Source organism: Drosophila montana, unplaced genomic scaffold (genome assembly GCF_035044405.1).
Source record: "Drosophila montana isolate Dmon_TW-CO22-7 unplaced genomic scaffold, ASM3504440v1 contig_3213_1, whole genome shotgun sequence".
Lineage (NCBI taxonomy): Eukaryota > Metazoa > Arthropoda > Insecta > Diptera > Drosophilidae > Drosophila > Drosophila montana.
Window position 1 is genome coordinate 531,567 of NW_026998093.1, and position 16,397 is coordinate 547,963.

Consider the following 16,397-nt stretch of genomic DNA (forward strand, 5'->3'; position numbering starts at 1 on the left):
GGTTGATGTTGCAATCGATCTTTCATACATATGTTCATATGAAGTATGCACATATGTACCTATGTATATACAAATATCTATTCAATTTTTTTTTTTTTGGCAGGCACTTAAACGTTCATTTGCCTGAGTTGCAAGAAACAGCATCGACAACAACAACAATAAAACAAAAACAAAAACAAGTCAACGATGCGTGTTACGTCATCAGAACTCGTTTGCATCCATGGGGCGGCCGCCTGCACAGTGTGACCGGCGCACAAGTTACGAGTAAAATTTAGGCCAAAAACTGTTGACACTCATAGCCGTCTTTATCAGTGCGATTATTTTTGTCATTGCAAGAGTTGCCATGCTTGTTGCAACCAGTTTCTTTTGTGGCCAGTCAACCGCGTGTCGCAGTCAGCAAATGGCAACAGCTGCCGGACGCCGCTGCCGTTGGCTGCACTCGCGATACATTGGTCATGAATTTTAACAGTATTTTGATCGTGATTTTCAAAGCTACTCAACCAGGCTGTTCGCAGGCCGTTTCTTTTGGCGTTTTAATAGCTCTAGCAATAAACTTCAAGTTTTAGTGATTGTAGGTTGAGTTTCAATTCATTTTGGACATGCCTCAGCGCGAATCGAGTATTTAAGCCGTTATTCACCTTCAGTCTAGATATTTTGCACCAACAACAACAGCACAAGCTAATCTGATCAATTGAATAACTTTTGCTTTAGCAGAACCGAGTGTTAATCAAAAAATCGGTGATATTAAAATAACTTTAGAGTAAGCCTAAGCTAGATTTATATTCATACTCATATTGACATATTTTTATTTGCTGTTGATCAACAAAAAGCAAGTTTATATGTACATACATACGCATGACTATTCAAGTGTACTCATGTGTCTGTTATCAAATACGCTCCAGTGTGACCAGCTCATGCTGTCATAGCAAGAACAAATGGGCAGCACTGTCGAGACAGCAGGGATCGATGTGTTTTTAAGTATATGAACATAATAGACATTCAAGTAACGGGCATTCGTTTTCCAAGAGAAAAAACCAAGCTTCTTCTCTTTTTCAGTTTCTCATTTCGTTCGTAAAAAAAAGCCGGCCGGCAATTTGCTTGAAAGAGCACGATCACACCAAGACGAGAGAGCAAAAAAACAAACTGGAAATAATGAGAAAAATAAACGAATAACGCAAGCACAACAAACGACGTTGAAAGCATTATCTCAGCTCTCAGCTGTGCGATGAAGTAATAAATGGGCCGGGATCGCCGGCAGCCGACAAACGATCGTCGGGTGAGCCGAACAGCCGAACAAATCTGTCAGTTTCTGATGCAGACATTTTATTTATTTTTTTTTTGAGGTACCGAGGAAAACTTCTCACTGCATGAAGTTCAGTTGCTCGCGACGAGCCATCCAGTGCGGTTGGATGGGCTCTGGAAAGAAATAAATAAAGAATCGAAAAAAAGTGAAACAAAAAAGTGTCCAAGATAAGAAAGTGGAATACATAAGAGTGAACCGGAAGTGACCAAAGATAAAGGACATTCATTGTTTCTGTGCATTCGTGTGTGTGCAAAAGGGAGTGTGAAGAGCCGACACACAGCACAATGGGGCTACGTGCGACCCCATTCTGTGCTATGGGCGTGGCCTTTGCTCTGTGCCTGCTTATCGCGCTGTGTAATGCCGAACTAACGCCGCCATATTTCAATCTGGCCACAGGCCGCAAGATTCATGCTACTGCCACATGTGGCGAGGATACAGATGGACCCGAGCTCTACTGTAAGCTGGTCGGTGCGAATACGGAGAATGATCACATCGATTACTCGGTTATTCAAGGACAGGTTAGATGAGATAATAAATTTCTTTAAAAGGACACGATACACCGTTAAGCTCAATACACATTTATCTCAACATATTCATCTCTATAAGAGTCTATATATAATTTTGAGTATATATACATGATTTTGATGTTTTTTTGGTGCAGCATGATGAAGTCCCCTAGTGCCACATGTGTTTCGAATCTATTTTTAAACATATTATTGAAGTTTTATATGATGACATGTGTTTTCTTTTCTAGGTCTGCGACTATTGTGATCCTAATGTGCAGGAGAAGAATCACCCGCCAGAGAATGCAATCGATGGCACTGAGGCCTGGTGGCAGAGTCCACCCTTGTCCCGAGGCATGAAATTCAACGAAGTCAATTTGACCATCGATTTCGAACAGGTAAACAGCAATCAGAACAACAAACTACAGCCATGAAAGAAAGGTGAAGCCCAAAATAAAAGAGTGCTGTCTGGGGGGCGGGGAGGGAACCTCAAAAAACGAGTCAATGCATCGTTTTTGTGTCTGGTGTTCCTATGGGTTCTGGTTCGATCATCTCAAACTACTCTTAACTCAGACAACGACAGGGACAGGGCATTGGCTGGGGCACGTTTGGTCGGACAGGCTCGTAAAATTAGTGAGCAGATTGCTTTTGAAAACAATTTTAATGGGTTTTCATTTCATTTTCGACGTCTGCAACGGAGACGACGACGACGACGACGAGGTTGCTTTTTCAGTTTGAAGCCACAGCGAAAAATCTTGCTGAGCTGTTGAAATGTTTTCGTTGCTGCTTCCCTCTGGAGTTGCGGGTTATCAGCTCGTTATGTACAAGTTTTCTTACATACATACACATACATATGTACAAATACATATGTATTTATGTTGGCCTGTCTCAGCTTACATGCTCGCTTAGAAACGGCCACACAGAGCATTGACTCTTGTTTGTTTTTTATTTTTTATATTTGTGGCGATAAGCAGCTAAAATTGTATGAATTATAAAGCATTGGTGAAGGCTTCTTGTTGCCTAGTATTTGAACAATTCTGTTGTATATACTATATATGATATATTCTCTTACTGATAGCAATAAGAAAAAACTAGTATAGTCGGCAGCCCACGCTTATCATTAAATGTCTTGAATTGCTCTACAAAAAAACTTTGGGGTCACACATTGCGCACATCTTATCGCACTTGCAACGGAAACGCTCCAGATCATGTGGCTGTAGCTACTTATAGCCTAAGCAAGCCTTTTGGCATAGCAAAGCATTACATCTACATATATGTAAGTTTTCGACATGGGGCTCTTTTTTTGTAGTTGAGAAATGAAATGAGATCATCTTGTACAAATATGAAAATTCAACGCCTGCACATTCTTTTAAACACGAGCATGCAATTATGCATTGCATTTGAGAAGACTCGTGAAACTGAAGACTACGACTAAAGTCGTAACATACATTGCCTAACTCAATTCTACGACTGAGATAATACTTCTACTAAGATCAGTCGCCTTAGCCCAAGAATTCCACCTTAGAATTTTACAAAGATGAGTTTTTTATATCCCTGTGAATGGGCCAACATAGAATGTATCTGCCAAAATTTAAAAACATGCCGAGCACACAAGATCACATCTGTAAACAAGCGCACATATGTACCTATAGTTAGATATGTATCTATACCTTGTGAATATGTACATATGTACATTTGGTTCGCTTTCGATTGAATTCAAATTGAAAAGCAAACATAAACAAAATAAACAAACATTCTGCGGACGCAGATAAATATAGTATACTGCAGAGCATGGAGTTAATTCTCTTCAATGATCTCATGCAAGCTCTGTAGATACACGGGCACACACACACACACACACACACATATTGACATATGTATCTACACAGATATTATGTGTACGCTACGCCAATAAAATTTAATGAATTTGCTTGCTCTGTAAAACACTTGACTGGTAAGAAAAGATCCATTCCAGCAATTAAGACGAAACCCAGAATTCCAATTAATTTTTGACTTAAAACCGAACCTTAAACCAAATCTGTTGTTCAAAAAACAGGCAATCCGAACCCATATTTTCTTCGAAAAGATTTTACAGTTAAAGAAGTTTAAAATTAAAATCATTTGAGCCCCAAAGTATATATAACTTTGGCCCAAACATTGTTATCCATGTCAAGATACTTGAACAATATCAAATTTAGCCCACAACCTAAATATGAAAATATCTGGACTTAAAAGAGTACAGTACAGAGAGCAATCGTAAATTAAAAAACGAATTGATTCATTAAAATGATGAAAAATATTATAAACGGGAACTTACCTGAGCTGTTACGAAGTTTTGATTTAAGTCAGTCTTCAGTTAAGACAGAAAATATGTTATTAACAACGCATCCGTAAAGGGTTTTAATAAATTTTCTGCGAATAAAAGTAGAATCTTTCATTAATTCATTCATTTTAAATTTTCAGGAATTCCATGTCGCTTACTTGTTCATCCGCATGGGAAACTCGCCGCGTCCGGGTCTCTGGACACTAGAGAAGTCCATGGATTACGGCAAGACCTGGACACCCTGGCAGCACTTTTCCGATACGCCCGCTGATTGTGAGACTTATTTTGGCAAGGACACCTACAAGCCAATAACACGCGATAACGATGTCATCTGCACCACGGAATACTCGAAAATTGTGCCGCTGGAGAATGGCGAGATACCAGTCATGCTGCTCAACGGACGTCCCTCCGCCACCAATTACTTCAACTCGACTATGCTTCAGGAATGGACGCGTGCCACCAATGTGCGAATACGTTTGCTGCGTACCAAGAATCTGTTGGGCCATTTGATGTCCGTGGCAAGACAGGATCCGACCGTGACACGTCGTTATTTCTATTCGATTAAGGACATATCGATTGGTGGACGCTGCATGTGCAATGGTCATGCCGATACCTGCGATGTCAAGGATCCGCTTAGTCCGGTGCGTATATTGGCATGTCGTTGCCAGCATCACACCTGCGGCATTCAGTGCAACCAGTGTTGTCCAGGATTCGAGCAGAAGAAGTGGCGTCAGAACACCAATGCGCGTCCATTCAACTGCGAGCGTAAGTATTGAAGCCCTCTGATCTAATTATTCTTTATGGGACTGAACTTATGCATGTTCACAGCCTGTAATTGCCATGGCCACAGCAACGAGTGCATATACGATGAGGATGTTAATCGCAAGGGACTATCACTGGACATACATGGTCACTATGATGGCGGCGGCGTCTGCCAGAACTGCCAGCACAATACCGAAGGCACCAATTGTAACAAGTGCAAGCCAAAGTACTATCGCCCCAGGGGCAAGTACTGGAACGAGACGGACGTCTGCAGTCGTAAGTGCTTCGAGCGGGAAATTAACCCAATCGGATTAACCATCTAAAACTTGCTTTTAGCCTGTAACTGCGACTACTTCTACTCTACTGGGCACTGTGAGGAGGAGACCGGCAAATGCGAGTGTCGTGCTGCCTTCCAGCCACCCAACTGTGACTCCTGTTCCTATGGGTTAGTAAGAAACCATCCAAACTATGTGGAACCGTGTTTAATCCTGTGCCGTTTCCAGTTATTATGGCTATCCGCAGTGCCGGGAGTGTGAGTGTAATCTGAATGGCACCAATGGCTACAACTGCGAGGCTGTTAATGGCATATGTCCGTGCAAAACGAACTTCGCGGGCGCCCTGTGCAAGGAGTGCGCCGAATCCTATTACGGTTTCCCCGAGTGCAAGGCCTGCCAGTGCAATAAGCTGGGCTCCATCAATAACGACTGCGATGTGGTCTCTGGCAATTGCACCTGTCTCAGCAATTGGGGCGGCGCACAGTGCGAGCGCTGCAAGGATGGCTACTACAACGAACCCACGTGTTCATGTATGTAACTTAGGTTGAGGCTAGCCTAGATCCTATCCAAAGACACACCTGCTTTCCTTACAGATTGCGACTGTGACCATCAGGGCACAGAGTCGGAAATCTGTAACAAGGAGTCCGGACAATGTATCTGCCGCGACGGTTTTGGTGGACCACGTTGTGATCGTTGCTTGCCCGGATATTACAACTATCCGTCCTGTCAGCCTTGCAATTGCTCCACGACGGGCAGCTCGGCGAGCACCTGCGACAACACCGGCAAATGTAACTGCCTGATTAACTACTCCGGCAAGCTGTGTAACATGTGCAGTGCTGGCTACTATAACTATCCGGAGTGCTTGCGTAAGTGAAGGTTTGGAATGTTATTATCCAAGAACTATTTCGATTTATACTTCAACAGCCTGCAACTGCGATGAGCACGGCTCCGAAGGCGTCACCTGTAATGAAGATGGCTGCTTCTGGTAAGCGCAATTCTATCAAACTTTTTTTTTATGCTATGTTAACAATCATTTTTGGTTATGTTATGCTAACGTATATTACGTAATGTTATGTTATTTTATGTTATGTTAAATTATGGTATTTTATGCTGCGTTATGTTATACTTACTTTTAGTAAGCCCAACTTTGACGGTCGCCAGTGCGAGAGATGCAAGGAATCGTTTTACAACTTCCCCGCCTGCGAGGACTGCAATTGTGATCCTGCTGGTGTGATTGATCAATTCGCCGGCTGTGGCTCGGTGCCGGTGGGCGAGCTTTGTAAATGCAAGGAGCGTGTGAGGGGTAGAATCTGCAATGAATGCAAACCGCTTTACTGGAACTTGACCGTTAGCAATCCGGAGGGATGCCAGGAATGCGATTGCTTTATAGATGGCACCGTTTCGGGCCTGGATACCTGCGCCTCCAAGTTGGGCAATTGCCATTGCAAGCCGCACACCACGGGCCGGCGGTGTAATGAGTGCAAAGCTGGCACCTTTGATCTGGACGGCTCCTCATTGTTTGGCTGCAAGGACTGCAGCTGCGATGTGGGCGGCTCGTGGAAAAGCGAATGCAATAAGATTAGCGGACAGTGCAACTGCCATCCGCGTGTTACGGGACGCGCCTGTACGCAGCCACTGACCACTCACTATTTCCCCACGCTACATCAGTTCCAGTATGAGTACGAGGACGGCTTACAGCCATCGGGCGCCCAGGTGCGCTATCAGTACGATGACCAGGTCTTCCCAGACTTTAGCAGCAAAGGCTATGCTGTGTTCAATGACATACAGAACGAGGTACGCAATGAGCTGACGGTGTTCAAGTCCTCGGTCTATCGCATTGTCATACGCTATATGAATCCAAACGAGAAGAATGTCACGGCCAGCATACTCATACAATCCGAGAATCCGCTGGAGGTTGATCAAAAGTGAGCAATCCCTTAGAACCCGTATAGATCCCCATTTCATATATCTTTCCAAACGCAGCGTCAAGGTGCTCCTGCGCCCGACAAATGAACCGGAATTTGTCACCGTCTCCGGCCCGAAGGGCAATAAGCCGGCGGCCGTGGTTCTCGATCCAGGACGTTACAACTTCACCACCAAGGCCAATAGAAATGTTATGCTGGACTACTTTGTGCTCTTGCCAGCTGCCTACTATGAGGCAGCTATTTTGACGCGCCACATTGCCAATCCTTGTGAGCTGGGCAACATGGAACTGTGCCGTCATTATAAATACGCATCCGTTGATGTCTTCGAGCCGGCCACTACACCCTTCGTTATTGGCTCCAATGACAAGCCCACAAATCCCACCGAGGTCTACAGCGATTCGGAGCATTTGGAGATTGTTAGCCATGTAGGCGATATACCTGTGCTTAGTAACACACAAAAGGAGCTCAACTATATTGTGGATGTGCCGCGCAGTGGTCGCTACATCTTTGTTATTGACTACATCAGCGATCGAAACTTTGCGGTGCCCTATGATGTGAATCTCAGGCTGGGCAATGATCCAGATTCTCAATCGTCTGTCTATCTGTATCCCTGTCTTTACTCCACGGTCTGTCGCACGCCCATCAATGACGATGGACGCGAGAAGGCCTTCTATATCAACAAAGATGACCTGCAGCCAGTGACCATTTATGTGAGTACTCTATGGCTAGATTGTAGCAACCATTTGTTATATCCAACCATTTGCATTAACAGGCGGACGTTGATTTTGATTATCGCGCGCCGATTATTTCCGTGACGGCCATACCAGTCGAGCAGTGGTCTATTGACTATATCAATCCAAGTCCAGTCTGTGTCATACACAATAAGCAATGCGCTACACCAAAATTCCGCTCAGTACCCGATTCCAAGAAGATTGAATTCGAAACGGATCACGAAGATCGCATAGCCACAAACAAACCGCCCTATGCCGCCTTTGATGAGCGTGTGAAGCTTGTACACCTGGACAGTAGGCACGATGGCACAATTGTGATTGAATCTAAAGTGCCGGAGCCAAATCGTTATGTCATTCTGGTCAAGTACTACCAGCCCAATAATCCCAAATATCAGGTGCTATACACACTGACCGCTGGCAAGAATCAGTACGATGGCAAATTCGACATACAACATTGCCCATCCAGCTCAGGCTGCCGCGGTGTCATACGACCCAGTGGCGACGACTGGTGGTTCGACATTGAAGATGACTTCAAGTTTACTCTGACGGTAAGCCCATAAGGTTGAGATCCGGCGGAGTTATTCATTTATATCGCATCTATTTGTATCCAAACAGAATCCGCGAGCACAGGGCGTTTGGCTGGACTATTTGGTGGTGGTGCCCATTGGTCAATATGGTAACGATCTTCTGGTGGAGGAGACCTTTGATCAGACCAAGGAGTTTATCAAGAACTGCGGCCAGGATCATTTCCACATCACACACAATGCCAGCGATTTTTGTAAGAATGCCGTCTTCTCTCTGACCGCGGACTATAACAACGGCGCACTGCCCTGCAGCTGTGACTACGGGGGCTCCACAAGCTTCGAGTGTCATCCATTTGGTGGCCAATGCCAGTGCCGTAAGGATGTCATAGGACGCCAGTGCACGGCCTGTCGTACCGGCTATTACGGTGAGAGATTGCGGCGCCCCAAGTAAAACCCGATTCTCTAAAAAAGATTTTTCGTTTGCTTAGGCTTCCCGGACTGCAAACCCTGCGATTGCCCCAGCACTGCCATGTGTGAGCCCACCACAGGTGAATGCATGTGCCCACCCAATGTCATCGGTGCTTTGTGTGACAAGTATGTGTATCCCCATATCCTTTTAACTGTCTAGAACTCAAGCAATTGCCTCATTATAGATGCGCGCCGCACACTTATGGCTTCCATCAGGTGATCGGCTGCGAGGAATGCAACTGCAATTACATGGGCATAGCGAATGGTAATCAACAGTGCGACATGTTCAATGGATCCTGTGAGTGTCGCGACAATATCGTGGGCAGAGCCTGTGACGGTTGTGACCATGGGTTCTATGAGTTTCCACGCTGCAGCAGATGCAGCTGCCACAAGCCAGGCACTGAGCTGGAGGTGTGCGATAAGATCGATGGCAGTTGCTTCTGCAAGAAGAATGTGGTTGGACGCGATTGTGATCAGTGCGTGGAGGGCACATACAATCTGCAAGACAGCAATCCCGATGGCTGCACCACATGCTTCTGCTTCGGCAAGACTTCACGCTGCGATAGTGCCTATCTGCGCGTATACAATGTCAGCCTGATGAAGCACAAGACCATTAACTCGGCTGACTTCAACAACAAGAGCATTGAGTTTGAGATCTGGGATGTAGCGCAGGAGGAGCTGGTTGTGAATGAGACCACACTGCAGGCGGACTTCTCCTACAGGGATGCAAAAGATCAGCGCGTTGCCTACTTTGGTGTTCTGGACTATCTGCTCAATCAGAATAGTCACATTTCTGCCTATGGCGGCGATCTTGGTTACACGCTATACTTCACCTCGGGCTTTGTGGGCAAGGCCATTGTCGCACCCGACGTCATACTGCTCAGCAAGGATCATATACTCGTTCACCAGAGCTACGAGCAGCCCAGCAGTAACTTGCCTTTTAAGAATCGACTGCAGATGGTGGAGAGCAACTTCCAGACGCAGACGGGCAAATCCGTAAGCCGTGCTGACTTCATGATGGCTCTGCGCGATCTCAGGATGATCTTCATACGCGCCAACTACTGGGAGCAAACGCTGAATACGCAGCTCTCCGATGTCTATTTGACGCTGGCCGATGAGGATGCCGATGGCACGGGCGAGTACCAGTTTCTGGCCGTCGAGCACTGCCACTGCCCGCCTGGTTATACCGGCCACTCGTGCGAGGATTGCGCACCTGGCTATCATCGTGATCAGAATGGACCTTATGGTGGCTACTGCATACCCTGCGACTGTAATGGCCATGCCGACACCTGCGATTGTGCCACGGGCATCTGCAAGGACTGTCAGCACTCGACGCGTGGCGACCACTGTGAGGAGTGTGTGGCGGGCTACTACGGAAATGCCACCAGAGGCACACCACACGATTGCATAATATGCTCCTGTCCACTGCCCTTCGACTCCAACAACTTTGCGACTGGCTGCGAGATTTCCGAGTCGGGTGATAAGATACATTGCGACTGCCTGCCCGGCTACACGGGACCACGTTGCGAATCCTGCGCCAACGGCTTCTATGGCTCACCGGAAACACAGGGGGATGTATGCAAACCTTGCGAATGCTCCGGCAACATAAATCCCAGCGAGCCGGGCTCCTGCGACACACGCACGGGCGAATGCCTGCGTTGCCTAAACAACACCTCGGGCATGGCTTGTAATCTGTGCGCGCCTGGCTTCTATGGTGATGCGGTGCAGCTGAAGAACTGTCAGAGCTGCGACTGCGATGAGCTGGGCACCCTCGAATGCGATCCTTTCGTAGGCAAATGCAAGTGCCACGATAATGTTATTGGCGAGCGCTGTGATCGCTGCAAGCCGGATCATTATGGCTTCGATTCGGGCGTTGGCTGCCGCGCCTGCGACTGTGGGGCTGCGTCCAACTCCACCCAATGCGATGATCATACGGGACACTGTAATTATGCGTTAACTATCGTCATTACCTATCCAATTTTATATACTCTTCCTTTTCATTTAAGGTTTGTGCAAACCGGGCGTTACGGGTCGTCAGTGTGATCGCTGCACTGTGGATCACTGGAACTATGAGAAGGAAGGCTGCTCACCATGTAACTGCAATCAGGGCTATTCACGTGCGGGCACTGGATGCAATCCGCAGACGGGACAGTGTGTCTGCTTGCCGGGTGTAATTGGAGATCGCTGTGAGGCGTGCCCGAATCGCTGGGTCCTCACTGAAGATGGATGCATGGAATGCAACAATTGTCATCATGCTCTCTTGGATGTTACTGATAAGCTTCGTTATGAAATTGACGGCGTCTTGCAGGATTTCCAGACCGTAACCATGGCCTTCTTTACCAGTCAGAAACTGAACTACTACGATGAGCTGGCGGATGAGCTGATACCCAAAGTGCAGGCTTTAGATCCAACCAGCGTGAATTTGTCACCGTCGCAAAAGCTAAACAGCGAGCTGGAGTCGGCCAGCAAAGCCTATGCGAAGCAGGTCAACCAAACACTGGGCAATGCGCAGGATATACGTCACAGATCCGGGGTCCTGCTGGGCAACGTGTCCGCCGTGTATGAGGAGGCGCTGGGAAGCGTTCAACAGGCGACAGATGCCATTGAGGCCGTCGAATCTTTGTCGCAGAATCTGGAGGCCACGGCTAGCACTAAAATTGATGCAGCTTTGGATCAAGCGCAGCACATTCTCAACCAAATTAATGGCACGCAAATCGAACTGCAGTCCAATGAGCTGGTGCTGGACAAGGCGCGTCAGCTGTACGACGAGGTGGATCAGCTGGTTGAGCCCATCAAGCAGCAGAATAGAAGTCTCAATGCATTGAAGAATGACATCGGCGAGTTCAGCGACAAGCTGGAGGATCTGTTCAACTGGAGCGAGCAATCGCAGCGTCAGTCCAGCGATGTGGAGCGCCTGAATGATGCCAACAAGCGGGCGTACGACAACTCCAAGTTCGATACTGTATCCGATCAGGAGCACGAGGCGGAGAAAAACATTGAGGAGGCGGGCAACTACCTCATCAATGGTGACCTGACACTGGAACAGATTGACCATAAGCTCGACGATCTGCGCGGTGCACTGGAAGTGCTCAAGACCGCCAATAAGGATGTTGATGAGGAATTGCCGGAACGCGACGAGCAGCACAAGGAGGCCGAAGAACTGACGCAGCAGGCCGAGCAACGTGCGGCTGAGTTGACCGTGCGAGCCGAAGATCTGGCCAGCCAATATGCCGACATGACGCAAAGCGCTGACCCGGCCATCCAGGCAGCCACCGCGTACTCCAACATTGTCGAAGCTGTGCAGTCGGCGGAACAATTGGCTCAGGATGCCAAGATCGCTGCAGGCAATGCCACACTGATTACCGATGGCATTGAAGAGCGTGCCGTTATTGCTGATGTAGAGTCCGCGGAGTTGTTGCAGAAAGCTCGCCAGGCGCTTCTCACGGTGCAAGATGATCTTGAGCCACGACTCAATGGTTCGGCCAGCAAAGTGCAGGACATCTCGCAATTGAATGCCGCCACGGAGGAGCAGCTCAAAGAGATCAACATACTGATTAAGAAACTGCCCGCCGAAACGCAGCGCGATATGTGGAAGAGCTCCAATAGCACCGCCAGCGAAGCACTTGACATATTGCACAACGTCCTGAAAATCCTTGAGCCAGTAAGTGCACAAACGCCCAAGGAGCTAGAAAAGGCGCGCAACATCAGTCGCGATGTGGACATTACCAACAAAGACATTTCGCAGGCCAACAATCAATTGGATAACGTGGACACAGCCATACCCAAGCTAAATGAGCTTGTCGATGAGATTGGCGAACAGCAGCGGCTGGTGAGTGAGAAGAGCCAAAAGCTGGGCCAGGACATTGAGCACCTGAAACGTCAAATTGAGACCGCCAGGCGCATTGCCAACAATATCAAGGTGGGTGTACAGTTTACGCCAAGCACCGTGCTGGAGTTGAAGACGCCCGAGAAGGCACCACTGCTGGCCACCAAGACGAAACTATCGACGTTCTTCCGCACCAACGAACCAAATGGCTTCCTCCTCTATCTGGGCAACGACAACAAGACCAGCCAAAAGAATACGGACTTTGTCGCCTTGGAGATTTCCAATGGATATCCGATAATGACCATTGACTTGGGTAATGGACCCGAACGCATCACCAGCTCTAAGCATGTGGCGGATGGCAACTGGTATCAGGCCATATTGGAACGTGTAGGCTCCAATGCCAAGCTCACCATACGAGAGCAGCTGCCCAATGGTGAGGTGAAGGATCATACCAAGTCTGGCTATCTTGTTGGCGCCAACAATGTGCTGCATGTGGATCGTAATAGTCGCCTATTTGTTGGTGGTTATCCGGGTCCCTCCGATTTTATTGCACCCGAAGACATCACCTCCTCCTCCTTCAACGGCGACATTGAGGATCTGCGCATTGGTGATGAGAATGTCGGCCTCTGGAACTTTGTCTATGGCGAGGAGAACAAGCAAGGCGCACGTGAACGCGACATTCTGCTGGAGGAACAAATGCCTGTCACTGGTCTGCGCTTCAAGGGCAACGGATTTGTCCAAATGAAGGCAGCTCCGTACAATTTCAAGACGCGCTCTAGCATCCAGTTCCGTTTCAAGGCCGCCAAGGATGCCAGAAACGGATTGTTGTTCTTCTATGGACGTGATAAGCACTACATGTCCATAGAGCTGGTCGAGGGAGCCATCTTCTTCCGCTTCAAGCTGGGTGATGCATTGGTTTCCTCTGGCAGTCAGGATCGCTACAATGACAATCAATGGCATCGTGTAGTAGCCGAGCGCGACGGTCGTCGCGGTCTGCTTAAGGTGGACGATGTGCTGCTGTTCCAAGAGGAGGCGCCCATCGGCGCTGACGAAGAAATGCCCAAGTTAAAGCGCATGTACTTTGGTGGTTATCCTGGACGACGCAATCACTCCGAGATTGTCGAACAAAACTTTGATGGCTGCATTGATGACGTCAGCATCTCTGGCTACAAAGTCGATCTGACGCAGTACGTCAATGGCACCGGCGTGGTTGAGGGCTGCCCCGACAAGTACTCTACATCGCTTTCATATCCACCACATGAGTACGGCTTCCTACGCATCGCCAATATCTCATCAGCCAACAATTTCGATGTGGTGCTGCGCTTTAAAACTCGCCAACCCGACGGAGTTCTCTTCTATGCCGCCAATCATGACCAGAGCTCAACTATTGGCCTCACTCTGGACCGTGGATATCTGACGCTACGCAGCATGGGAACCGAACTGGCCATTGACAGTCGCCAGTATGACGATGGCGAGGATCATGTGGTCACTGTGCACCACGATGCCGCTCAGCTGCTTCTCTCCGTAGATGACACCGAAGCTAAGCGGTAAGTTAGCCAAATCAGCTATTCCATAAGTTTCCACGTTCTAATTCCTTTGCCCACTGCTCTATGTCAGGCGGGCCATTAATGAACTTCTCGAGATAAAGGGCGGCGATATATTCTTTGGCGGACTGCCAGATAACTATATACCACCTAAGGAGGCTATCTCCACTACCGCATACTTCGTCGGCTGCATCAGCGACGTCACCGTCAACGGGGAGATTATCAACTTCGCGGACAGCGCTGAGAAGAAGAATGGTAACATCAACGGTTGTCCACAGGATATTCTAGGTGAGCTTCCAACGTCTTCTGCTATCTTTGGTCGTAGGTTTTCACACATTTCTCTATGAACCCTCACTTAGCTTACGAGCCTAGGTATTTGCCTACCTACTACCCAAGTGGAGCCAACGAACTGGAGCCGCCTGAGCCACCCAGAAAACCATTCAGAAATGACAACGATGACATGTTCATGATTCCGCCCGCCGAAACTACAACAACTACAACTACAACAACGACGACAACAACAACAACGACGACGACGACAGCCCCAACAACTGTTTCAACACCGACCACGAAAGAGGCGCCTATAAAGGATAGGGAGCCACTGCCGCCACTGGGTCCGCCCACCACACCAAAGATAATGATAGGCAAACCACGACCGCCACCAATCCTCAATCTGCCCAGCGATCCCAGCTGCAAGATGTCCGTCAATCCCAACTATGATGTTGACTTTGTGGAGGCGGGCTATCGCTTCTACTCGCTCAAAGATCAGCGCCTCGAATTCCAATCGCTACCGGTTAGACTGCGCAAACATTACGATATCAGCATGTCCATACGCACCAGCTATCCCAATGGCCTGCTTTTCTATGCAGCAAGCCAGGAGAAGAATGACTTCATAGCGGTCTATTTGTCTGATGGGCGTGTATATCATCAGGTGAGCGTTGGTGCCACCATCCAGGCAAAGATAATCAGTCAGGAGGATCTTTTCGATGGTGAATGGCATACAATCGAGTTTGTGCGCACCAATCGCAAGATTAGTCTTAGCATAGACGGCGTCGAGCAGGCGGGTTCCGTGGAGCTGAACAATGATCGCACACCACCCAATTTATCGGTTGAGCTGCCCGTTTATGTGGGAGGCATCACCAGATATTTGGAGCAGGATCTCAAACGCCAAACCGAATTCGGCGGCAATGTCACATCATATTACAATGGCTGCATCAGGGACATCAAGTTTAATGGCCTGGCGTTGGAAAGTGAGCCGATAGTCCATCAGGTGGTGCCTTGCTCCGAGCAAGTGGAGCACGGCCTATACTTCCATCAGCCGAGCGGCTATGTGAAGCTCTTTGAGCGCTTCTCTGTCGGCACCGAAGTTACCATTAGCTTTGACTTCCGACCACGTGATCCAAACGGTTTACTGTTCTCGGTGCATGGCAAGAACTCGTACCTGATTCTGGAGCTGGTTAACAACACGCTCAGCTTCACCGTCAAGTCCGATGCCAAGAATACGATTGTTACCAACTATACGCTGCCAAACGATGCCAGCTACTGTGATGGCACTTGGCGCAATGTGCAGGCAATCAAATCCAAGTTCGTCATCACCATTGCCGTGGACTTTGTCAGCTCTGGACCGGGCGTGGGCAATGAGGGTTCGGCATTCACCAAGACGAATCGTCCATTGTTCATGGGCGGCCATCATGCGTTCGCCAAGGCGCCGGGCATCAAGACCAAAAAGACCTTCAATGGCTGCATCAAGAATGTGCAAATCAACAAAAAGGATGTGACCATAACGCCAAATCTTGTCTTTGGCGATATTTGGCAAGGTGTTTGCCCCTTGAACTAAACCCTCCACAAATATAATTGACGACTCTGGACTTCAGTAAAGGACAAACGATTTGAATTGACGTCATATGGTTTAACTGAAATGAAATGAAAAGGACTACGAACGAACAAAATGCGAACAATATCGACGGGCTATCGAATAATCTGGGAGTTCTGTATAACAAGGACTAACAGTATAGCTAAACGTCGTACATATAACTATTATATAAGTAATATCTTGTGCCAATAATCCGTAATACCCATAATTTGTTCAGATTTCTTGTAACTTTGAAAATATTCTTGTCAATTGCTTAAATAAATATTGAATCAACAACTTAATAAAATACATACACTCTTTCATATAAAAGAACTCTTCTTAATGAAAAACTATTTGATTT

The 16,397-nt window shown here is 47.6% G+C and overlaps 1 protein-coding gene across 1 annotated transcript; it reads left to right on the forward strand.

Moving 5' to 3' along the window:
- Positions 1–1,404: 1,404 nt before the first annotated feature.
- Positions 1,405–16,345, forward strand: LanA (laminin subunit alpha). The gene is made up of 17 exons (XM_064688423.1): positions 1,405–1,821; positions 2,058–2,204; positions 4,270–4,894; positions 4,958–5,167; positions 5,228–5,336; positions 5,395–5,696; positions 5,760–6,032; positions 6,091–6,151; positions 6,303–7,091; positions 7,150–7,801; positions 7,864–8,370; positions 8,438–8,771; positions 8,835–8,940; positions 9,000–10,756; positions 10,821–14,187; positions 14,258–14,472; positions 14,544–16,345. The coding sequence occupies exons 1-17, from the start codon at positions 1,588–1,590 to the stop codon at positions 16,019–16,021; spliced, it is 11,166 nt and encodes a 3,721-aa protein (XP_064544493.1). The 5' UTR covers positions 1,405–1,587; the 3' UTR covers positions 16,022–16,345.
- Positions 16,346–16,397: the final 52 nt, after the last annotated feature.